This window comes from Colossoma macropomum, unplaced genomic scaffold (genome assembly GCF_904425465.1).
Source record: "Colossoma macropomum unplaced genomic scaffold, Colossoma_macropomum, whole genome shotgun sequence".
In the NCBI taxonomy this organism is placed as follows: domain Eukaryota; kingdom Metazoa; phylum Chordata; class Actinopteri; order Characiformes; family Serrasalmidae; genus Colossoma; species Colossoma macropomum.
In genome coordinates, this window is record NW_023494804.1 from 22,579,703 (window position 1) to 22,597,766 (window position 18,064).

Here is an 18,064-nt window from a genome sequence, read left to right on the forward strand (position 1 = left end):
CATGACTGGCTCGCATTATCCCACTTTCACAGAAAGATCTGATGTGGCACCACCCATATATTGAATGAAGTAGCTTCCTAAAAGCTCTGGAACGTTTGTAATTTGCTTCCAGGATCCTTGGCCTTGGGTGACTCACCCTCTGCCACATGCAACAAACGGCTTCGCTTGCATCACACGACAATCACCCTGAGGCTACGCAGAGCAAGCAGTATTTCCTCCAAAACTGTTAAGGGCAGTTCATTCATCACAAGTGTCATGCAAAGTCAGGCTCTGACTCACCACAGTTGATTTCGTCCTCTCCATTGTCACAGTCCTTCTCGCCATCGCACTTCCAGAAGACAGGAATACACTGCGTGGAACCCATACCACAGCTGAACTCATTCATACGACAAGTTCGGGTGTCTGAAGAGAGAGCAGGATGTTAGGAGAAGATTTTTTTATTTTATTTTATAAATACCTTGGGATAAAAAAAATAATTGGTTTGAGAACTCTGCACTCAATTTCTGGAAAACGATTCAGTAACAGTAACCAAAAAAAAAAAAAACAGAACAAAGAACAAGTTATAAAAGCTGGGTGAACACTTAAACAAGAACACAAAGCGGCATGCCTGTCAGTTCAAGAAGAAACTATGAGCTCAGCCTAAAGCAAACATGTTCTACAGCATACCCAATAAACTACTTCTAAAGCAATGTGAATCACCGTTTATGTTTCTGACCACAATTCAGTTGCTGCATTGTCTAAATTTAAGTCTGTTTTCAACAGATTAATATCAAAGGGGAACCGCTGAAACACTGCTCACTTGTTTAAGCACATTTTTACAAAAACACTCATGTCTGCCAAAGATCACTTTCTCAGGTCTGAGATCTGTCTAACATCCAGTAAGGAAAGGGGGGGAAAAGAAGACAATCCAGACAAGCAGACAGTGTACTCTGCACTCTGCTGCGCAAAAGCACTCTAAACACCCGCTGCATGTTCACAGAGGCCCATGAGCAAGCAGGTGCAAAAGGTACATTGTCATTTATTGCTGAGTAACTTTCCAACAGCTGGTCAAACAAGAACTGATATGGAGGCCTGCCACACGGAGCTGCACGTACAGCATATAAAAATACTCCAGTGACATTGTCAGGCTGTGCGAAATGTGTCCCCTCAGTCTAATGCAAATGGACCAAACTCAAAGGAAAAGGTAATTTGAGAGAACATCTAGTAGCATTCATGCTGACGTATTTAAAGCTAGCTTAATGTTTGTTGGTCATACCCCAGTGAAAACGACGATTCTTTAAAAAATAAAGTTCTCTTAAATGTACTCAAGCAGTCAAGGAATGTTTGGTGTGAAATTTGCTTCTCTAGTTTTGTAATGGAGCTATGAGGCTAAGTAATGGAAGCTTAACCTTTAGCACTGCCTTGCCTCAAACCACAATGAGGTGTTAAGTAACGTCAAACAGACTTGGTAATGTGGTTTGACACCGTATGACGCACTAGAGTAGCAAACGTGAGTGCTTTAATGTGCCACAGACATGACTCAGAAGCCTGCAGTAGTGGAGAGGGATGCGGGAAGGTGTTTTAAGTTGGGGATGCTGAAATTTTAAGCAGCTTCTGTGACATAACCGGTGACGTCATGTAAAATAATTTGATAACTGTTAATAAAACAAAAACATAATAAAAAAAGCAATACTAGCCCACATACACCACACAAAACAATATTAGATTGGCTTGGGGCTCAGAACTGGCCTACAACCATGTATACACTTTCTACCTTTGCACCTCAATCTGTGTGATGTGCATACAAAGAGGCCAGCTGTACAGCTCACTGCAATGAAAAATACGGCGTTTACTTGAACGTTGCATGAATACTGCAGATTTAGAAAATAATAAACTCCACTCCAAAACTAGCACACATGGATCTTAACTTTAGAATTTAAGCGTAGTAAAGAACGCTTTATTGATGTTATTTTTAACAGTGGGAATCCTGAGACCAGGAGGTGTTGCAGCGCACTCAGCACCCCTACTTCCTGCGTCCCTGGCAGCGTGGCCAGGATAACTATGATGAAATTACAAAAATATTTCTCTTTTCTTTACTGTTAAAACATTCAACTGAATTGCTTTAATCCAACCAAGTGTACAGTCAATAAATGACAAAAATGAAGTTTCAGAAATTCTTAAACTACAAAAGTTATTTCCGTAGGCTAATGTCTTTCTCTTCAGCCTAGCTAAGCAACATTTGGCTACACCATTACACAGGTAAATGTCAATTTTTATAATCTAATACTCAACTTTCATACTAATCTTAAGATTAGCCGTGTACACTGATCAGCCATAACTTTAAAACCACCTTGTTTCTACTCTCATTGTCCACTTTATCAGCTCTGCTTACCATACAGGAGCACTTTGTAATTATACATACTGCTCTACATACTTTGCTAGCCCCCTTTCACCCTGTTCTTTAATGGTCAGGAACCGCACACGACCACAGAACAGGTATTATTTGGGTGGTGGATCATTCTCAGCACATTAGCGACAGTGATGTGATGGTGGCATTAGTATGTTATGCTGGTACAAGTGGAACAGACAGCAGTGCTGCTGGAGTTTTTAAACACTGTGTCCACTCACTGTCCATTTTAGACACTCCTGCCTTGTTGGTCCACCTTGTAGATGTCAAGTCAGAGACAATAGCTCAGCTGTTGCTGCACAGTTTGTGTTGGTCATCCACTAGACCTTCATCAGTTGCCAGAGGATGCTGTTGGCTACATATTTTTGGTTGGTGGACTATTCAGTCCAGTAGTGACACTGAGGTGTTTAAAAACTTCAGGTCCACCAACCAAATAACACATGCTCTATGGTGGTCCTGTGGGGGTCCTAACTATTGATGAACAGGATGAAAGTGGGCTAACAAAGTATGGAGAGCAAGAACTACAAAGTTGTCTTCTATCAGAGCTGATAAAAAGGACAAGTGTAGAAACAAGGAGGTTTTAATGTTATTGCTGATCAGTGTATATATGGTGCACATGTGGAAATGTCTGCTCATGAGAGTTTAAGCTTATAGCATCAACTATTTTTGTTAAGCCGCTACAATAAGCAAGATACCTTTGTCCAACTGCCCTCCCCCAATCTGTATGGGCAGTGGGTATCTAATCCTAGTACTCTTCTCCATGCCTGATAAAAAAAAAAGGCTGCTGGTATTTCTCAGTAGGGATCCATCGAGTGGCTTGCAGAGGGGGTCTAAAGGACGATATGTACTGGGGGCTCCAGAAAGGAGCTGAAAGTAACTCGACCTGATGTACTGATTGATCTGCAGCCATCTCCATAAATGCCAGCTGCCGCATTTGGGTGAAGGGACATCTGCACCATGACGCATTTGGAAGTGGTAGCCATCAAATGTGCCGACAGCAGATGAGTGACTCAAGGGAGACAGAGCTATGCAAAAACATGCACCGTTCTACACAGCCTTCGTGCCACATTTATCCTGATTCTCTTTCTATCACACTCTCACACAGTAATTGATGTATAAAACGGAAGCCCTTTACACACAAGGGACCTTAGCTATTACCTAATGGAATGTAGAACCATTTGCAGTAACCAGTCCCTGTTATACACAGACCTGCTGGCTTTGACAGCATCTCTACCACAGGATTTATTAGCAACTGAATAAAATGGCTGCAGCGACCATGAGCGAGTCAACAGGGACAACACTGAAATGTAACGATACAGCAAACATCATGATATATGAAGACAAGTTGGAACAGACAAAATGCACCAATCCACTAACACCTATCAACACCAACAGTCAATATCTAATCAGACGCTTGTTAAACACCTTATTTAGATACTAGGGATACACTGATACTGGAATTGTGGGCTGACGCAGATATCGAGTATTTTGATGTGCTGGTGCAGATACCAATCCGGAGACATAAACAAACTATATGGACAAATGTACCGGGACAGGGCTCACTGAAATCAGAGGTTTTCAGTCCCATTGCCACAGGTGTATAAAATCAAGCACCTAGCCAAGCAGTCTGCCTTTACAAACATTTGTGAACGAATGGGTTGTTCTAAGGAGCTCACTGAAGCATGGCACTGTAATAAAATGCCACCATTGCAACAAGTCAGTATGTGAAAGTTCTTCCCTCGTAGATATTCTACAATCAACTGCGAGTGTTATTATTGAAAAGTAGAAGCATTTAGAAACCACAGCAACTCAGCCACGAAGTGGCAGAAAAAGTAAAGTTACAGATTGAGCTGAGGCTCATAGCGCATAGAAGTCTCCAACGTTCTTGACTTAACTGCAGAGTTCCAAACCTCCCCTGGCATTAACATCAGCACAAAAACTGTGTGCAGAGAGCCTCATTGCATGGGTTTCCATGGTTGAGCAGCTGAATGCAAGCCTCATCATCCAGCACAATGCCAAATGTTGAATGTAGTGGTGTAAAGCACGCCGCCACTGGACTCTGAAGCAGTCTAATTGTATTCTGTGAAATGACAATCACGCTTCTCGACCTGGCAGTCTAATGGATGAGTCTGGGTTTGGCGAAAGCTAGGAGAATGTTACCTGCCTGACTGCATTGTGCTGACTGTAAAGTTTAGTGGAGGAGGGATAATGCTATGGGGTTGTTTTTCAGGGGTTGGCCTCGACCCCTTAGTTCCAGTGAAGAGAAATCTTAATGCTTCATCATAAGAGATTTTGGACAATTGTATGCTTTCAACTTCATGGGAACAGTTTAGGGAAGGCCCTTTTCTGTTCTAGCATGACTGAGCCCCATCGCACAAAGCAAGGTCCATAAAGGCAGGGCTGGGTGAGTTTGGTGTCAAAGAACTTGACTGGCCCACACAGAGCCCTGACCTCAACCCCATCAAACACTTTTGGGATGAACTAGAACAGAGATCGTGAGCCAGGCCTTCTCGTCATCACTGCCCGACCTCACAAATGCTCTTCTGGATGAATGGACAAAAATTACTAGAGAGACACCCCAAAATCTTGTAGAAAGCTTCCCAGAGGAATAGAAGCTGTTGTAGTCACAAAGAGGGGCAACTCCATATTAATCCCTATGGATTTAGAATAGGATGTTTAAATCTCCTGTAGATGTAATGTGTAGGTGTGCCAACACTTGTCAAACCAGGACCAAATTCAGCTGGATCAGCATTACAGAGAAACAGAATCTGTTTCTGTAGAGCTGCAGATGCAGCAAACAGTTATTTTAGTGCAGCAGTCCAGCGTTAGTTTAAAAGTCTCCTCTTCCAGAATACAATAGATATCAAATTAAATTGAATTTAAAGTTGTTTTTTAGTAATAGTCAAATCTAAACATTTGTCTGATGCAGATTTTTTTTTTTTTTAAGCGATCATGTGTCCATACCGACATAACTTGTATATGATCGCGCATCCCTAGTAGACATTGTTTACAGGCTCTCTATACTTAGTCTAAATCTGTCACTTTTAGATGTGCAACACCTCATGTAACTAGGTTGTAACTCCCTCACATTTAGCAGATTGAACATTCTCCACAAGGGGGTGTCATAATAGGTAACAGCTTTTGATGCTTCATAAGAGCAGGCCTTCATACCAATGGCACTGTGTCCTTATTTAATTATGTATGTAGTGGTTCAGTGTTTTCGAAGTACTGATAACAGAATAGCACATTGCGGCATAATTCATCACAATAAAGATAACGTATTACCCACCCCTAGTGGAACTATATATAGAAACTGTACAAAAAACAGAAAAAAAGGAATACTTTTACTTACGGCACACCTCCGTACTCTCGTCAGAGCCGTCTTCGCAGTCTGGCTCCCCGTCGCAGTGCCATCTCTTGGGGATGCATTGGCCATTGCGGCAAACAAAGTCTGCCTCTGCGCACGTCTTCCTCACTGCAACAGCAACACTCAGTTAAGGCAGGTTAGGGAGGGGCGAGACCGCAACAAGTCTCAAGAGTCTACCTTTAAGCCAGTTTTTTTTTCCCCTTTATAAAATAAAAGACTCAGGGGAAAAGAAAAACAAGCTCAGCAGATTCATTTAAGAGCAAAACTCAGATGTCCCAGAATATGTCCTCAGCACTGACCTCTACACTGCCCTAAAAGACGTAAAGGCTGTTTGGAACTTCTAATTCTTGCCTCTTTTTCTTTTTGACACATTTCAACAGATAATAAATTTAAAAAAAACAAAAAAAAACAAAAAAAACACCATTGAAACTTCTCTCTCAATGTTGTGCAGCTCTAATGCAGAATTGCTCTGTGAGTACTTCTGTGGCCTACATAGCAAAGAAGTTAAAAATAAATTTTGGTATTTAGGCCTTAAATGCATACTTTAACCATTTATCCACCCTTTATCCTTTCCAGAGGCCAAGAGAATGCCCAAAAATAAAAAAAAAAAAATGTTATTGTCAAAAAAAATCTCCTGACAACTGCACACCATCAAGGATGCCTGTAGATCAACTAGATAAAAATGCTAGGTCACTAACAATCCAGGTTATGTATGAAAAACTCTCAAAACAATGCATTTAGGGGTCACTATAGAGCATGGATTTACACTTGACCTTAAGAGCCTAACCTAGCATTTAATAATTTTGTGCTTTAAAGTATTTTGTAGAACAGCAATGTATTCTCAGTGGTTTGACAATTTCTATTTTCTCTACACTACTCAGCATGTATTGCACAAACACCTTAAACAACTATTGGCAACAAAGAAACGCACTGACGTAGAGGTGAAGAGACATATTTGGCTTCCAAGCTGTAATGTTAGCCATCCGACTTCTTTCCTTCAGCCAGCTTTAAACAATAGACAAACAAATAAATAAATAAATCCTCACACACACACACACACATTTCAAACAGCCTAATCTTAGGTATTGTTTGTTTCTCCTACCTTCAAGAAATCATCGGAAAGGCACTTTTTCTAGTCTATAAACCATAAAATATCACGCTCAGAACTACTGTGGCATCACTGTAAGAGGTGAGTGGGCGTGTTTACAACAGATGTATTAATGGGTAATTTTTTTTTTTTTAGTTTTGTCCAAAGTGCCCCTTTAAAATGTTCACAACTCAATTTAGCAACTGTATAAACCAGAACAAAATTGGATAATTACCCAGAAAATGTATGTCATGACAATCGTTTATTATGTCCTATTACAAAGGTAAACAGTGGGCAATGCCCTGCAGAAACAAGTTAAGAAGTAAAGTGCCCTATTTTCAGTCACTTCATGTCCACTCAGTGTACAAGTGCATACTCCAGGGGAATAGCCTCCTGTGGCTGGAATGGCAAGAAGTGGCAGGAGGGCTCCTAACTAATAACGTACATTAGCATTCTCCCCACAGGACTAAAAGTTTACACTCGCTCAGTTCACTCAGACTGCGGAGGAGAGCGCACTTGAAATGGAAGCGCACACACACAGCAGACACTGCGAGGAAGAATGCAGCTCAGTGCTGGGCTGGAATCTCCATGACTTCAATGTAACAGTTACACTAACAAATCACAGCCGCCGTTTCATATCTGTGCCAACCCCTCCCTCTCTTTCTTCCTTTTCCCCACACGACTATGACCCAGTTACCATAGATACAAGGGGAGTTGGATCATTCAGAAGGGGATCTGATGATGTAGTCATGCTGATCTTCTCTTGATCTCTCATATACAGTAGTATGCAGACACGGCTTTAACAGACCAGCGGTCAATTTGGTCAATAATTCTTAAGTAACTGTGGCGCAGTGCAATCTGTCAGCATGGTGTAAAGTCGAACGCTTTGTGCAATGTATGCACATCATGGCCGAGCCCCTTGAGAACTGCATCTGCAGCTTTAAACTAGCATGAGACTCAAGAACCTGCAGTCCAAGCCTTACAGTTGCACATGCAGGATTAAATGCAGGGTCACTGTTCCAGGGCCTTTAGCTGTATTGTTGTGAAACTAGAAAATGCACCCAGGAATAGGATGAGAAGGTTACTGACAGTTAACCTCCGAAATAAAAATTCTTGGCTGAAAACCAACTAAATATTCAGGACACAGGGCTGAGAAACAACATCGTAAAAAAGCTAACTATATTTAATGTTTAACACTCGTTATTTTTTTTTAAACATAATGAAAAAAAGTACTAACATTTTTACAGGCTACAGTATGCATCACAAAAACACTGTCCTCAAAAGCAGCGAACGATAGTTTATCCAAAGCAATTAACTTAAAAAAAAAAAAATGTTTCAAAAACAGTAGCTACTGCATCTGTGTGTTTGCAGGAACTTTCCATGTTTGTTCCAAGTGGAAACAAACTTGTCATGAAAATGTTTTTGGGTGTTGCCTTATCTTCATATTTTCAACAACCAGTGATTACAAATCTCTTGTCTAATTTTCCTTGTGGAACCATGAATTAGTTTCACATGAACAATGTTGTTCTGCTACCGCTTAAACTGTTTGAAAGCATCAGCACTGAATGGTACATGAAAGCAAGAAAGCAAAGAGAACAGTGCTTTTAATCAGTCTTTCATCAACATAAAAATTACTCAAAGACTTAAATTATTTTTGATCACTTCCAGCCAAGAAGTTTCAGTGGGCAACATGTTAGTGCGTCCGTAATCCGGTTACCACTGGGTTTTCTTCATCATACTATTTCAAACTAAATAAATGAACATGCAGCTAACAGAGTCCTCTTATTTGGGAAACTGTGTGGGAAACAACCACAGCAAATGGTAAAACCAGATTTGGCTGTGCTTTTTTCCTTAACTTCACTGTTTTGTTATGCAACTTTCCAACGGTTCTCCACACTGAAACAGACACAGGAGAAATCACAGTGATACCATAAGAGAAGCCCTAATCTTCATTTATAAAAGAAAATGTAGCACATTTCATTTTGTAATCTTTATTTTAGCCACAAAACTAATTTACTTTGAAGGAATGGAACTGCAACCGTCACACAAACCTGACTGTCTGAAACGACTCAATTCTCCTGATAAACGAGACCTGAGACACATTTTCATATGTGCTTTTCCTGAGACCGAAGCAGCTTTTCAGTCTGAAACCTGCCACTGTGGTGTGAGGATGTCCTAAAATGTACACTGCACCATTGAGGCATCATTTTGTACAGGCATGTTATCTGCCTGCAGCACAGAGCTTTTAGAACAAACACAGCTGCATTTCTACAATAATCTCATCTGTTAGGTACAATAAACGTCATTAATGTAGGATATCGCAATACATTTAAAAGCTCAGTTACGTTTACATGTGGGATCACTGCTGCCTTGGTGTGGTTTGTAAGAAATAAATCAATAAACAAACTTTTTTCTTATATTGGCAGTGAATAAGTTTTTACCATCACCGTTAGCCGTCACTGGACCAGGGTCTACTATGTAGTACACAGGATAGGAGGTTAAATAAAATCTAACAATGTAACACCTATGGTGAAATGACTACATTGAAAGAGATAATACAGAAATATGTTGGGCACTGATATTAGTACATTTTTATAACGTCCTCTCTGTTTTTCTGCTCATAAAAAGTGACTCACCACAAGTGCTCTCATCACTCCCGTCCGAGCAGTCCTCGTCCCCGTCGCACTGCCACACAGACGGGATGCAGCGGCCATTCCCACACTGGAACTGAGAAGGCTCACATTCCGTCCGCGAGCCTGAGATGACAAGGGTGAAAAGAGCAGAGGAGATGACACACCGTTAATGTTGCTTACTGTGAAAGGGCAAAATAGCTGTACGTGTAGCATTCCTCTTCTAAAGGGTCTAATGGTTTAAAATTCCAAAACTGTACACAACTTAGTCCCCTGGTAACAGACTTACTACACAATAAATTCTGTTTACTTGGTGCGACATGCCATGTTTATGCAACAGTCACAGTAAACTCTAAGGCAGCAGGGGTCAGGAGATCACATGATTTAGAGCAGGGACACCCAACCCTGCTACTGAAGATCTACCCAAATGCAAACCCTTTATCCCATATAGGTCTGCAATGATTGGTTGACGAGTTAATTTATTGTTGACAATGTCGATTGAGGAAAAGGCTAACAAGGCATTTAAATAAAAGTCCTCATGTTCAGATATTTTTTTATTCTGCACTTTACAACTGGAACGGCTTCCACAGTTTTACGAACCTAAAAATGGTGCCGGCGGTCACTAGCAATGTTCCGATACAAAAGACTTATTGAGGGGGGGGTATAGGCTATAGAAAAGGAAATGTAATAACATGAAAAATGTATTTAAATTTTCTTATCAGTAGGTTATGTAGAAATCAGAGAAGCCAGTGTTCACATGTTGCATACATTAAAAATACATTAAAAAGACATGCAACTTACAGAAATAATTGTTAATTGCAGCCCTAATCTTAGAACCCAAAACCCTGAATCAAGCGTTCATATTTAGAACTGCATCAGTTTGGATCTCCAGGAGTATGGTGACCAGGGTTGCAACAGATTTTCAATAATATTTAATAAATTCAAAAAATATTTGAAAACAGAACAGCCATTCGAATAACTGATATGTTTACCACTCTTATGAACCATGGCACTTTTGTGGGGAAGCAGAAGCTTTCAAGCCTCATAGTAAATTCTCACCAACAGCACCAGACTCAATACGGACTCCTTAAGATTCAGCATAGCTTGCGAGAATCTTGCAATTTCTGGCTACAGAACGTTTTAACTGCAGGTGCAGTTCAAATAAGCTTTCTGCTTCCCTGGACTGCTAACTAGCTAGCACGCTCTCAGGTACATTTGTTACTGAGAATAAATGAGAACTTTCCGGCTAGCTAACCGTTCAGAGCTGTAAGAAAATTATTCAGACGCATGGGCCGCTAGAGCCGAAGAGTCCGAGTGCCGCCACAACTTGTTGTTCAGATTCAGACCAGCGTTGCCAGATGGGTAGAATCGGCATGAAATAATTAAATATGAAATAATTATTTAACAGTCATGTTTATTTCCGCCACCTTGAAGTATTTTCAATTTTTATAAAAAGCTAAATAAATATAATGGTGGCAAATTAAATAATAAATTAAGCCTTCTATTCAGTTATTGGAATGAACCAAGTCTTTTCATATCGTCACAGAATATCAGACAACATTTGATGGCAGACTCAAATGAAAATATTCTCTATGCTCTAAATGCAAACACTGATGTTAACAGCACAGCACTACACAGAGAAGATCCATCAAGACCCCTGATTAAAGGGAGCCAATAGTGCACTTGGATGGGAGAGGAAGAGGGCGTTGCTCAGGTGACTGAAGCATATTAACAGGGTCACGCTTCAGTCACTCGGACTGACTCACCGATTCTCCTAATTATCTACAGATCATTACACCTCCACTATGGAGGTCAGATTTGCTTGTTATGCCAGATCAAAAGCAAATTCTAGGATAAGACTGTCACCACACGCTACCCGCAAGGTCAAGTTCTCTGGGATTTAACACGTTCAAGATAAAGTCTAAAGTATGAAAACATGATAAGTGGAAAAAAAGGGAAAAATCAAACCCAGCCACAAGAGGCCAAAAAACATGAGATGTTTGACACGAGTTTCATTTAGAACGTGCTCAAATTACTCAGAGCATTAAAAAAAAAAACAGCAAGTCCACAGCTGGCCAGACAACATGGCCTGCATTCATCTGCACTCGTGACCCTGCGTCCGCTCTTTCGGAACAATGCACGGGCGCCCACTTCAGCAGCACTCCTTATGACATGTGACATGCTGTTCAGCCCAATCAGGCTGTGCAGAGGGCAGCCTAAGATCACTCTCTGGCAGAAAGCGGGCCGCTGTCACTGCCAATCAAAACTAACCCTCTCCTGCACCCCTTCCAAAAGAAAGACAGAAGGTACAGAGTGTCTACTGTAAACCTAGAGAGTGCAGTATTTACTTTGTGGTGTATACAGTATTTGAAAATAAGTGCATTTGAGGAAGTCTGGCAGGCATTATTCTAGATCAGATACAACAGAAAGCTCTGATTTCTTTAGTGGTAGATTCATGCTAAAATAATTAAGATGAAAAAAGAAATGCCCACAGGAATGTTGTACAATTGCAGGATCTTAGTCATGATCCATAGGGAGAGGGTTCACCACAAACAGAGCGTAAATTAAAAGGGCCTATAATTCTGGAAAACTTCATTTTTACTCTTTTTTTTTTTTTTAAAGTTTGATGTAGTATGAAAACTGTTAAAGTTTCAAATTTACTGTTTACTCAGCAACTAAGCTGCAAAAACAGCATGTTTTGAATTCCTTGTTTCTGTAATAATCACAAAAACTAATGCATTTACATTTATTTGCCTATTCAGCCACAGCAGTTTAGCTCCAATTCACACTGGTTTAGAAAGTGTTTCAGCCAAGTCTACAACACTGAGCAGCCAATAAGAACAGAGGTCATTTACATATCAGTCTTAAAGGCCCAGTACCAAAACATGTTTAATTGTAAGGCATTAAGAGAGCGGAAAATGGACATGATTATATTAATTAATAACTGGTTTTTTTGACATAAATCTACACAAATGTCACACGTGAACTTATAGAATGCAAGGACAATGTAGGATATGGGCCCTTTAAAGCTTTTCCCCAGAAAACAGCAGTGGAAAATGCAGCTCTGTGGAAACATTGTCTATATGTAGCCATATACACACAAGGAACACAGCACCAATGTCTTCTGACATCCTCTTTATAGTGAAACAAAGTATTCCCAGTACTGGGACATCACCACTACACATTTCAGTACCTTCCTTACTCCAACACCCTTGCTGCAACCTAGCAAGTCTTTGATAATTAACCGATAACTGGAACCAGATGATGTGAGCAGTGCAAACCCTGGGAGAGAACACCACTCACTTAAAAGCATGCAATAGTAGTTCGTCTCAGCCTTCTATTATCATACCACAATACCAAACAGTTCAATGGATTTAAAGGCCTACTGAACATTATAGCAGCAGAACAGGCATGAACCAAAACATGTGTGTACAAATTAGGTCAGCTGTGCTGCAACTAACTTGCATAACGCACTCTTTAGTGCTAAATATGAACAATTCTAATACAGATGAGCACAAAGGCAAGTTGCTGACCACCAGTGATGCATTTTCAAAGGCAGATTCACAGTTGTAGTTCAGAGGCATGAGGCTCCAGTTAGGGGCCAACATGACTATACTAATCATCATAAGGATATGCTTTTCTGAGCAATATACTATAGGAAGCATAAGAGGTAATATGGCTACTATTGTTTTATTGCACTATAAAAGAAAATCACCACCAAGTGCATTAAAATGCGGCATAATAAGGCCTGCTGAATTGGATTTTTTCAATGGCATGTTTTATTCACTGGCTATCGAACTCCGTTTTGATAGCATTTTTAAAACTGGTGGCACTACTGATGCTTTGTCTGTTCCAACGTAACAAATATTACAAAGATGAAATATTGTGATGTGATATTGTGATGTACTGTGTATCGTGATGCATTTCTGCCATATTGCCCACCTCTAGCTCCAGTCTGGGAGGACCAGAGTTTAGCATCCTCCCTTATTCAGCACACCTGATTCAGCTTAGCAGCACACTCCCAAAAGGCCCATCATGAGCTGAACTAGGTGTGTTAGAGGGGTAAACACTAACCCCTGAAGGCCTGTGGCCCCCTAGGACCTGAATGGGACCACCCTTGGCTAAAACCTGCACCTGAAACTACGCTTCGCACCCACCCTCATCATTCTCATCCTCAGGCACAGGCCTGCACTGTTGCATAGCGCAGTGACCATCTCTAAGAACAAATGCATCAACAAGCAGCCAGCCTGACCAGTACACGCATACAATGACGTTTGACTGCATCACTCAAAATAACTAAATAAAATCAATGGGGCAAAAACCACACAATACAACAAAGCCTTCAGGCTACATATAATTAAAACATATCAAATAGAACTGCAGGTCTGAATGCATGCTACTACCAACCCCCTGGCAGATCTAGCAGAGGCCTACCCTTTAACTAACGCCTTATACAAGGCGCAATAAAAGAGCCAGTCAGTCACACACGCTGTAGCATAGGTCACATCTACGATTTAAAGGTACAGAATATAAATAGCAGCAGTGTTTCATCAGACTGCAACGCAAACACGATATGAAAGCATGAATCAACGCCATTTAAATCACGAAGCTAAAGTCGGCTTCCTATTCACCACCAGCTTCTTGTTCGAATTTTTCCATTCCACCTTAAATGGTGCAGGAGTTCCATTCTGGCGCCTAAGGCATTATAATAATCTGCTGCACCATTTAAGGTGGAACGGGAAAATCGAACAAGAAGCTGACTTCAGCCTCGCGATTTAAATCAGCGCCAGTAGCTCCGTGCCAAACGCCGTGCAGCTCCGCAGACAGAGCCCAGCGTCTGTAGCTCCTCCGCCGCCTTCGCCTCCACCCACCTCCCGCAAAGCTGCCCAGCTGGAGCCAGACGGGGAGGAGAAGAAGAAGCCTCAGCACGGACGGGAGCATAGCTCGCTCTTTCAGCCCGCTTCTCTGCTCTGCTTTTTGGCCTCGCTCGTCCTCCTCCTCGCCGCTAAAGCAGGACGGTCCGCTCGATGGACAAACAGAAAGCAGAAACGTTTCTTTTTTTTTCCTTTTAATACTCTAATTCACACCCAGTCGGTGGCGAGCGCCTCGCGGAACTGCCGTCCATGTCCTCGTTTCTGTCGCTCGCCTTCTTTCTTTCTTTCCTCTTTTAATACTGAAGGATAGCGCGAACGAATGAACGTGCAGCTAATCACCGCGCCAGCCGTGCGCGCGCGCTTGTGTGTGCGTGTGCGTGTGCGCGTGTGTTTTTTCTCTCGTTCTCTCCTTCAACATGTCATTTACGCGGTGTTAACCCTTTGTCCGCCACAGCGTTCACTTCGTGTTGAATGTATGCAGCCAGCTTTGTTATAGAAACTTGGTTGCTAAAGCAGTTTGAATACACACTCATTATAAGGAACACCTCCTTGTTTATACACTCATTGTCCATTTTATCAGCTCCACTTACTATATAGGTGCACTTTGTAGTCCTACAATTACAGACTGTAGTCCATCTGTTTCTCTGCATGCTTTTTTACCCCCCTTTGCCTTGTTCTTCAGTGGTCATGACCCCGACAGAGCAGGTATTATTTGGCTGGTGGATCATTCTCAGCACTGCAGTGACACTGCTGTGGTGGTGGTGTGTTAGTGTGTGTTGTGCTGGTATGAGTGGATCAGACACAGTAGTGCTGCTGGGTTTCTAAACACTGTGTCCACTCACTGTCCACTCTACAGAGCTTTTAGAATCGGGTGGTCAGATAAGACCCAGAGATTTTACTAGGGTGGCACGCTGCTAAGAAAATAGTGTTAGTGTATTATATTTTACATATAAACTGATGTGTTGCCTTTTATCTGTACATAACTAGATCAGTCCATTATTGCCACATGAATAAGTTATTATGTCAGCACAACTATTGCCAAAAGTAAACTGAAAGACAAAACTGTGGTGATGTAACACGTTTTCATTCATGAGGAACTGATGTTTCAAGTAAATTGAATGCATCACTTTTTTCAGCACATGTTAACATTAAGAAAACATTTCATATAAACAGGCCACAGAAGTTATTCATTTAGGTTGTATTCACTACAAATTGTACATAAGTTTATGATTAGAAAGCTAGGCAGACAGCACTGTATAAGGGAACCTACAACGCTAGCATGCATTCAACTGTAAAAAAGTGATTAGTTAGCATAATAAACAATTATAACTGATTCATCTTTGATAGTTAATACATCTTACCATCGAATAGCCTACTTCATGTACTTAATGTACTTAATGTAGGGCAGATGGGACCCAGTGCATATTCAGTCACCTGTTTACTGACTAAATTAGCCTTTCACAGCAAGCAAGATATGCTAATTAATAAATGCAGCATCAGACTCTCATTACTGATTGGTAATTATCTTGATGGCAGAGTTTCACATTAAGTGTTTTTGATGCTTTATTGATGATGGTTGATTTATGATGAATGACTCACTTTCCATAACTGGGGTGGCTGTGCTTTATTTCAGGATGGCACTGGCCACCCCTGGCCGCTTCTTTGCTACGCCTCTGCTTTATTAGACACTCCTACCTTGTTGGCCCTCCTTGTAGATGTATAGTCAAAGACAATAACTCACCTGTTACTGTACAATTTGTGTTGCTCATCCTCTAGTCTTTTATCAGTGGTCACAGGACGTTTTTGGTTGGTGGACTATTCTCAGCCCAGCAGTGATAAAAACTCCAGCAGCACTACTGTGTCTGATCCACTTGTACCAGCGCAACACACACTAACACACCACCACCCCGCTAACGTCACTGCAGTGCTGAGAATGATCCACCACCCAAATAATACCTGCAATGTGGTGGTCCTGTGGGGGTCATGATCTTTGAAGGACAGGGTGAAATAATTTTCTAAAAGAATTCGAGCATAATTAAATGGTTTAAATGTAAACAAAGTCACTCAGAGTGATTTGATGTGATGACACTTGGACTCAGTAAGGGTTTATGAGCTGATTAGTTGGATTAGGTGTGTTGGGAGCAGGGAAAACTCTAAAATGTTCAGGGCAGAAAGCCTGTAGGATCAGGGTTGAGAAACATTGAACCAAGACATAACATTTGCAACATTCAGAGGAACTGTAACATTCAGAGGATGTTTTGAGGACTTTGTCAGGGTCACAGATTATGCTACATGATAATGTTTTCAGAGAATGTTCCCAGATGGACCAAAAAAAACCAAAACTTCCCGCTGAAAACATTAATAGGATATGTGCATCATATTCTCACAGTGTTTGTAGAACCAGAGCGTTTTTAACTCATTATTTGCAGTTCCATATAATAACCTTATGGGTGGCTAAAGTTCTGTAAACTAAAGAGGCATATAAAAATTGGCTGATTTCCATGACATCACAAAAACAACAAAATCCAAATAATCCCACCCCCAAAAATCAATTACAGACTGTCTGCAGTAACAACACTCTGCATCATTTTAGCATAAATAGATGGGCTTAATTGCTATAGGCTAAATGGGCCACCATGTGTCAATGTGGTTATAATTGTGACGTCAAAACCAAAATGATTCAGTTTTTGCAGCTTAGTTTCCACATGGACACGACTGAATGGTACATGTAGACAGTTTAGCAATGTTTACAGACTACATCAAACTTTCTAAATTATAAAATTGGAAAAAATCCACAGATACTAAACACTGACTATTGACTTGAAGGGAAGAGCACTGACATAACTAGCCAGCGGGGACTAGTGCTCAGGGGCCTCTGACTGCTAGGGGACTCGGGGAGCCTCATATCACAAGGCCCAAGGTGGCTTAAAGATTGGGGGGGACAGTCCATAGTGTATATAAACACATCTGCTATATATCATATTGTGGGGGCCTCCAAAGATGGTTGTGCACAGGAGCTTTGAGAGACCATGAACAGTCCCTGCACAGCACGCAAAAATGGTACGTTGACCTCCAGTGCACGTCCATGGTGCCAATAGGACGCAGGCTCATGGGTCCTGTGCTGAGATTATCAAAGGTTATGTCGAGTAATCATCACAAATGCGCTCTTAACCAGGGACTCAATAAATTACTGATTGAATGAATGAACAAATGGATGGTTAGATGGATGGAGGCTCATCCGTTTCAAAATCACTTCATTAGTAAGATAATGAACAGCGCATCAATAAACAAACTAACATAAATTAGATGCAGTATGAAGGCTAGGTGGGTAATTAGTATGACAAAACATCAGAAAGAAAGATTTAAATAACCTGCACTTAATCTGTCATTCGTTCTCTATATTACTACCTGACTTCGTTTATTGATTTTTTTCCTCATCTGTAAAACAGAAATTCATAGTTGTTAGATCATTTTCTTGAATGCCTTCTAAAAGGCTGAATGTGTTTGGGAGGCTGTTGGCAGTAAAGCCTGCAGACACCCAGCATGCCCTGTTAATTAATTCACAAGTCTGGTGTCTCTTCTCTCGTATAGTCTCATCTGCAATACTTCATATTTACCATCTCAGATTTGATTAAGGCTTTGAAGAGCTCCGCACTAATATCCTGTGCGCCTAATATTATGATAGAAGCACGATAGCAAAGGCGTTAACCAGAATGTAAA

General features: G+C 41.0%; 1 protein-coding gene across 2 annotated transcripts in view; it reads right to left on the bottom strand.

Annotated features, from left to right (window-relative positions):
- vldlr (very low density lipoprotein receptor) overlaps window positions 1-14,716 on the bottom strand; it is a 31,441-nt gene extending 16,725 nt beyond the window's left edge. The window contains exons 1-4 of one of the 2 annotated variants that reach the window (XM_036594748.1): window positions 14,342-14,716; window positions 9,477-9,596; window positions 5,739-5,861; window positions 280-402 (exon numbers count right to left, since the gene is read on the bottom strand). In XM_036594748.1, the coding sequence (XP_036450641.1) occupies window positions 280-402; window positions 5,739-5,861; window positions 9,477-9,596; window positions 14,342-14,411 (436 nt within the window). In that variant the 5' untranslated portion in view covers window positions 14,412-14,716. The remainder of the gene's footprint in view (window positions 1-279; window positions 403-5,738; window positions 5,862-9,476; window positions 9,597-14,341) is intronic. The other variant, XM_036594749.1, reaches the window with a different exon arrangement.
- Between the last annotated feature and the right edge of the window lie 3,348 nt (window positions 14,717-18,064).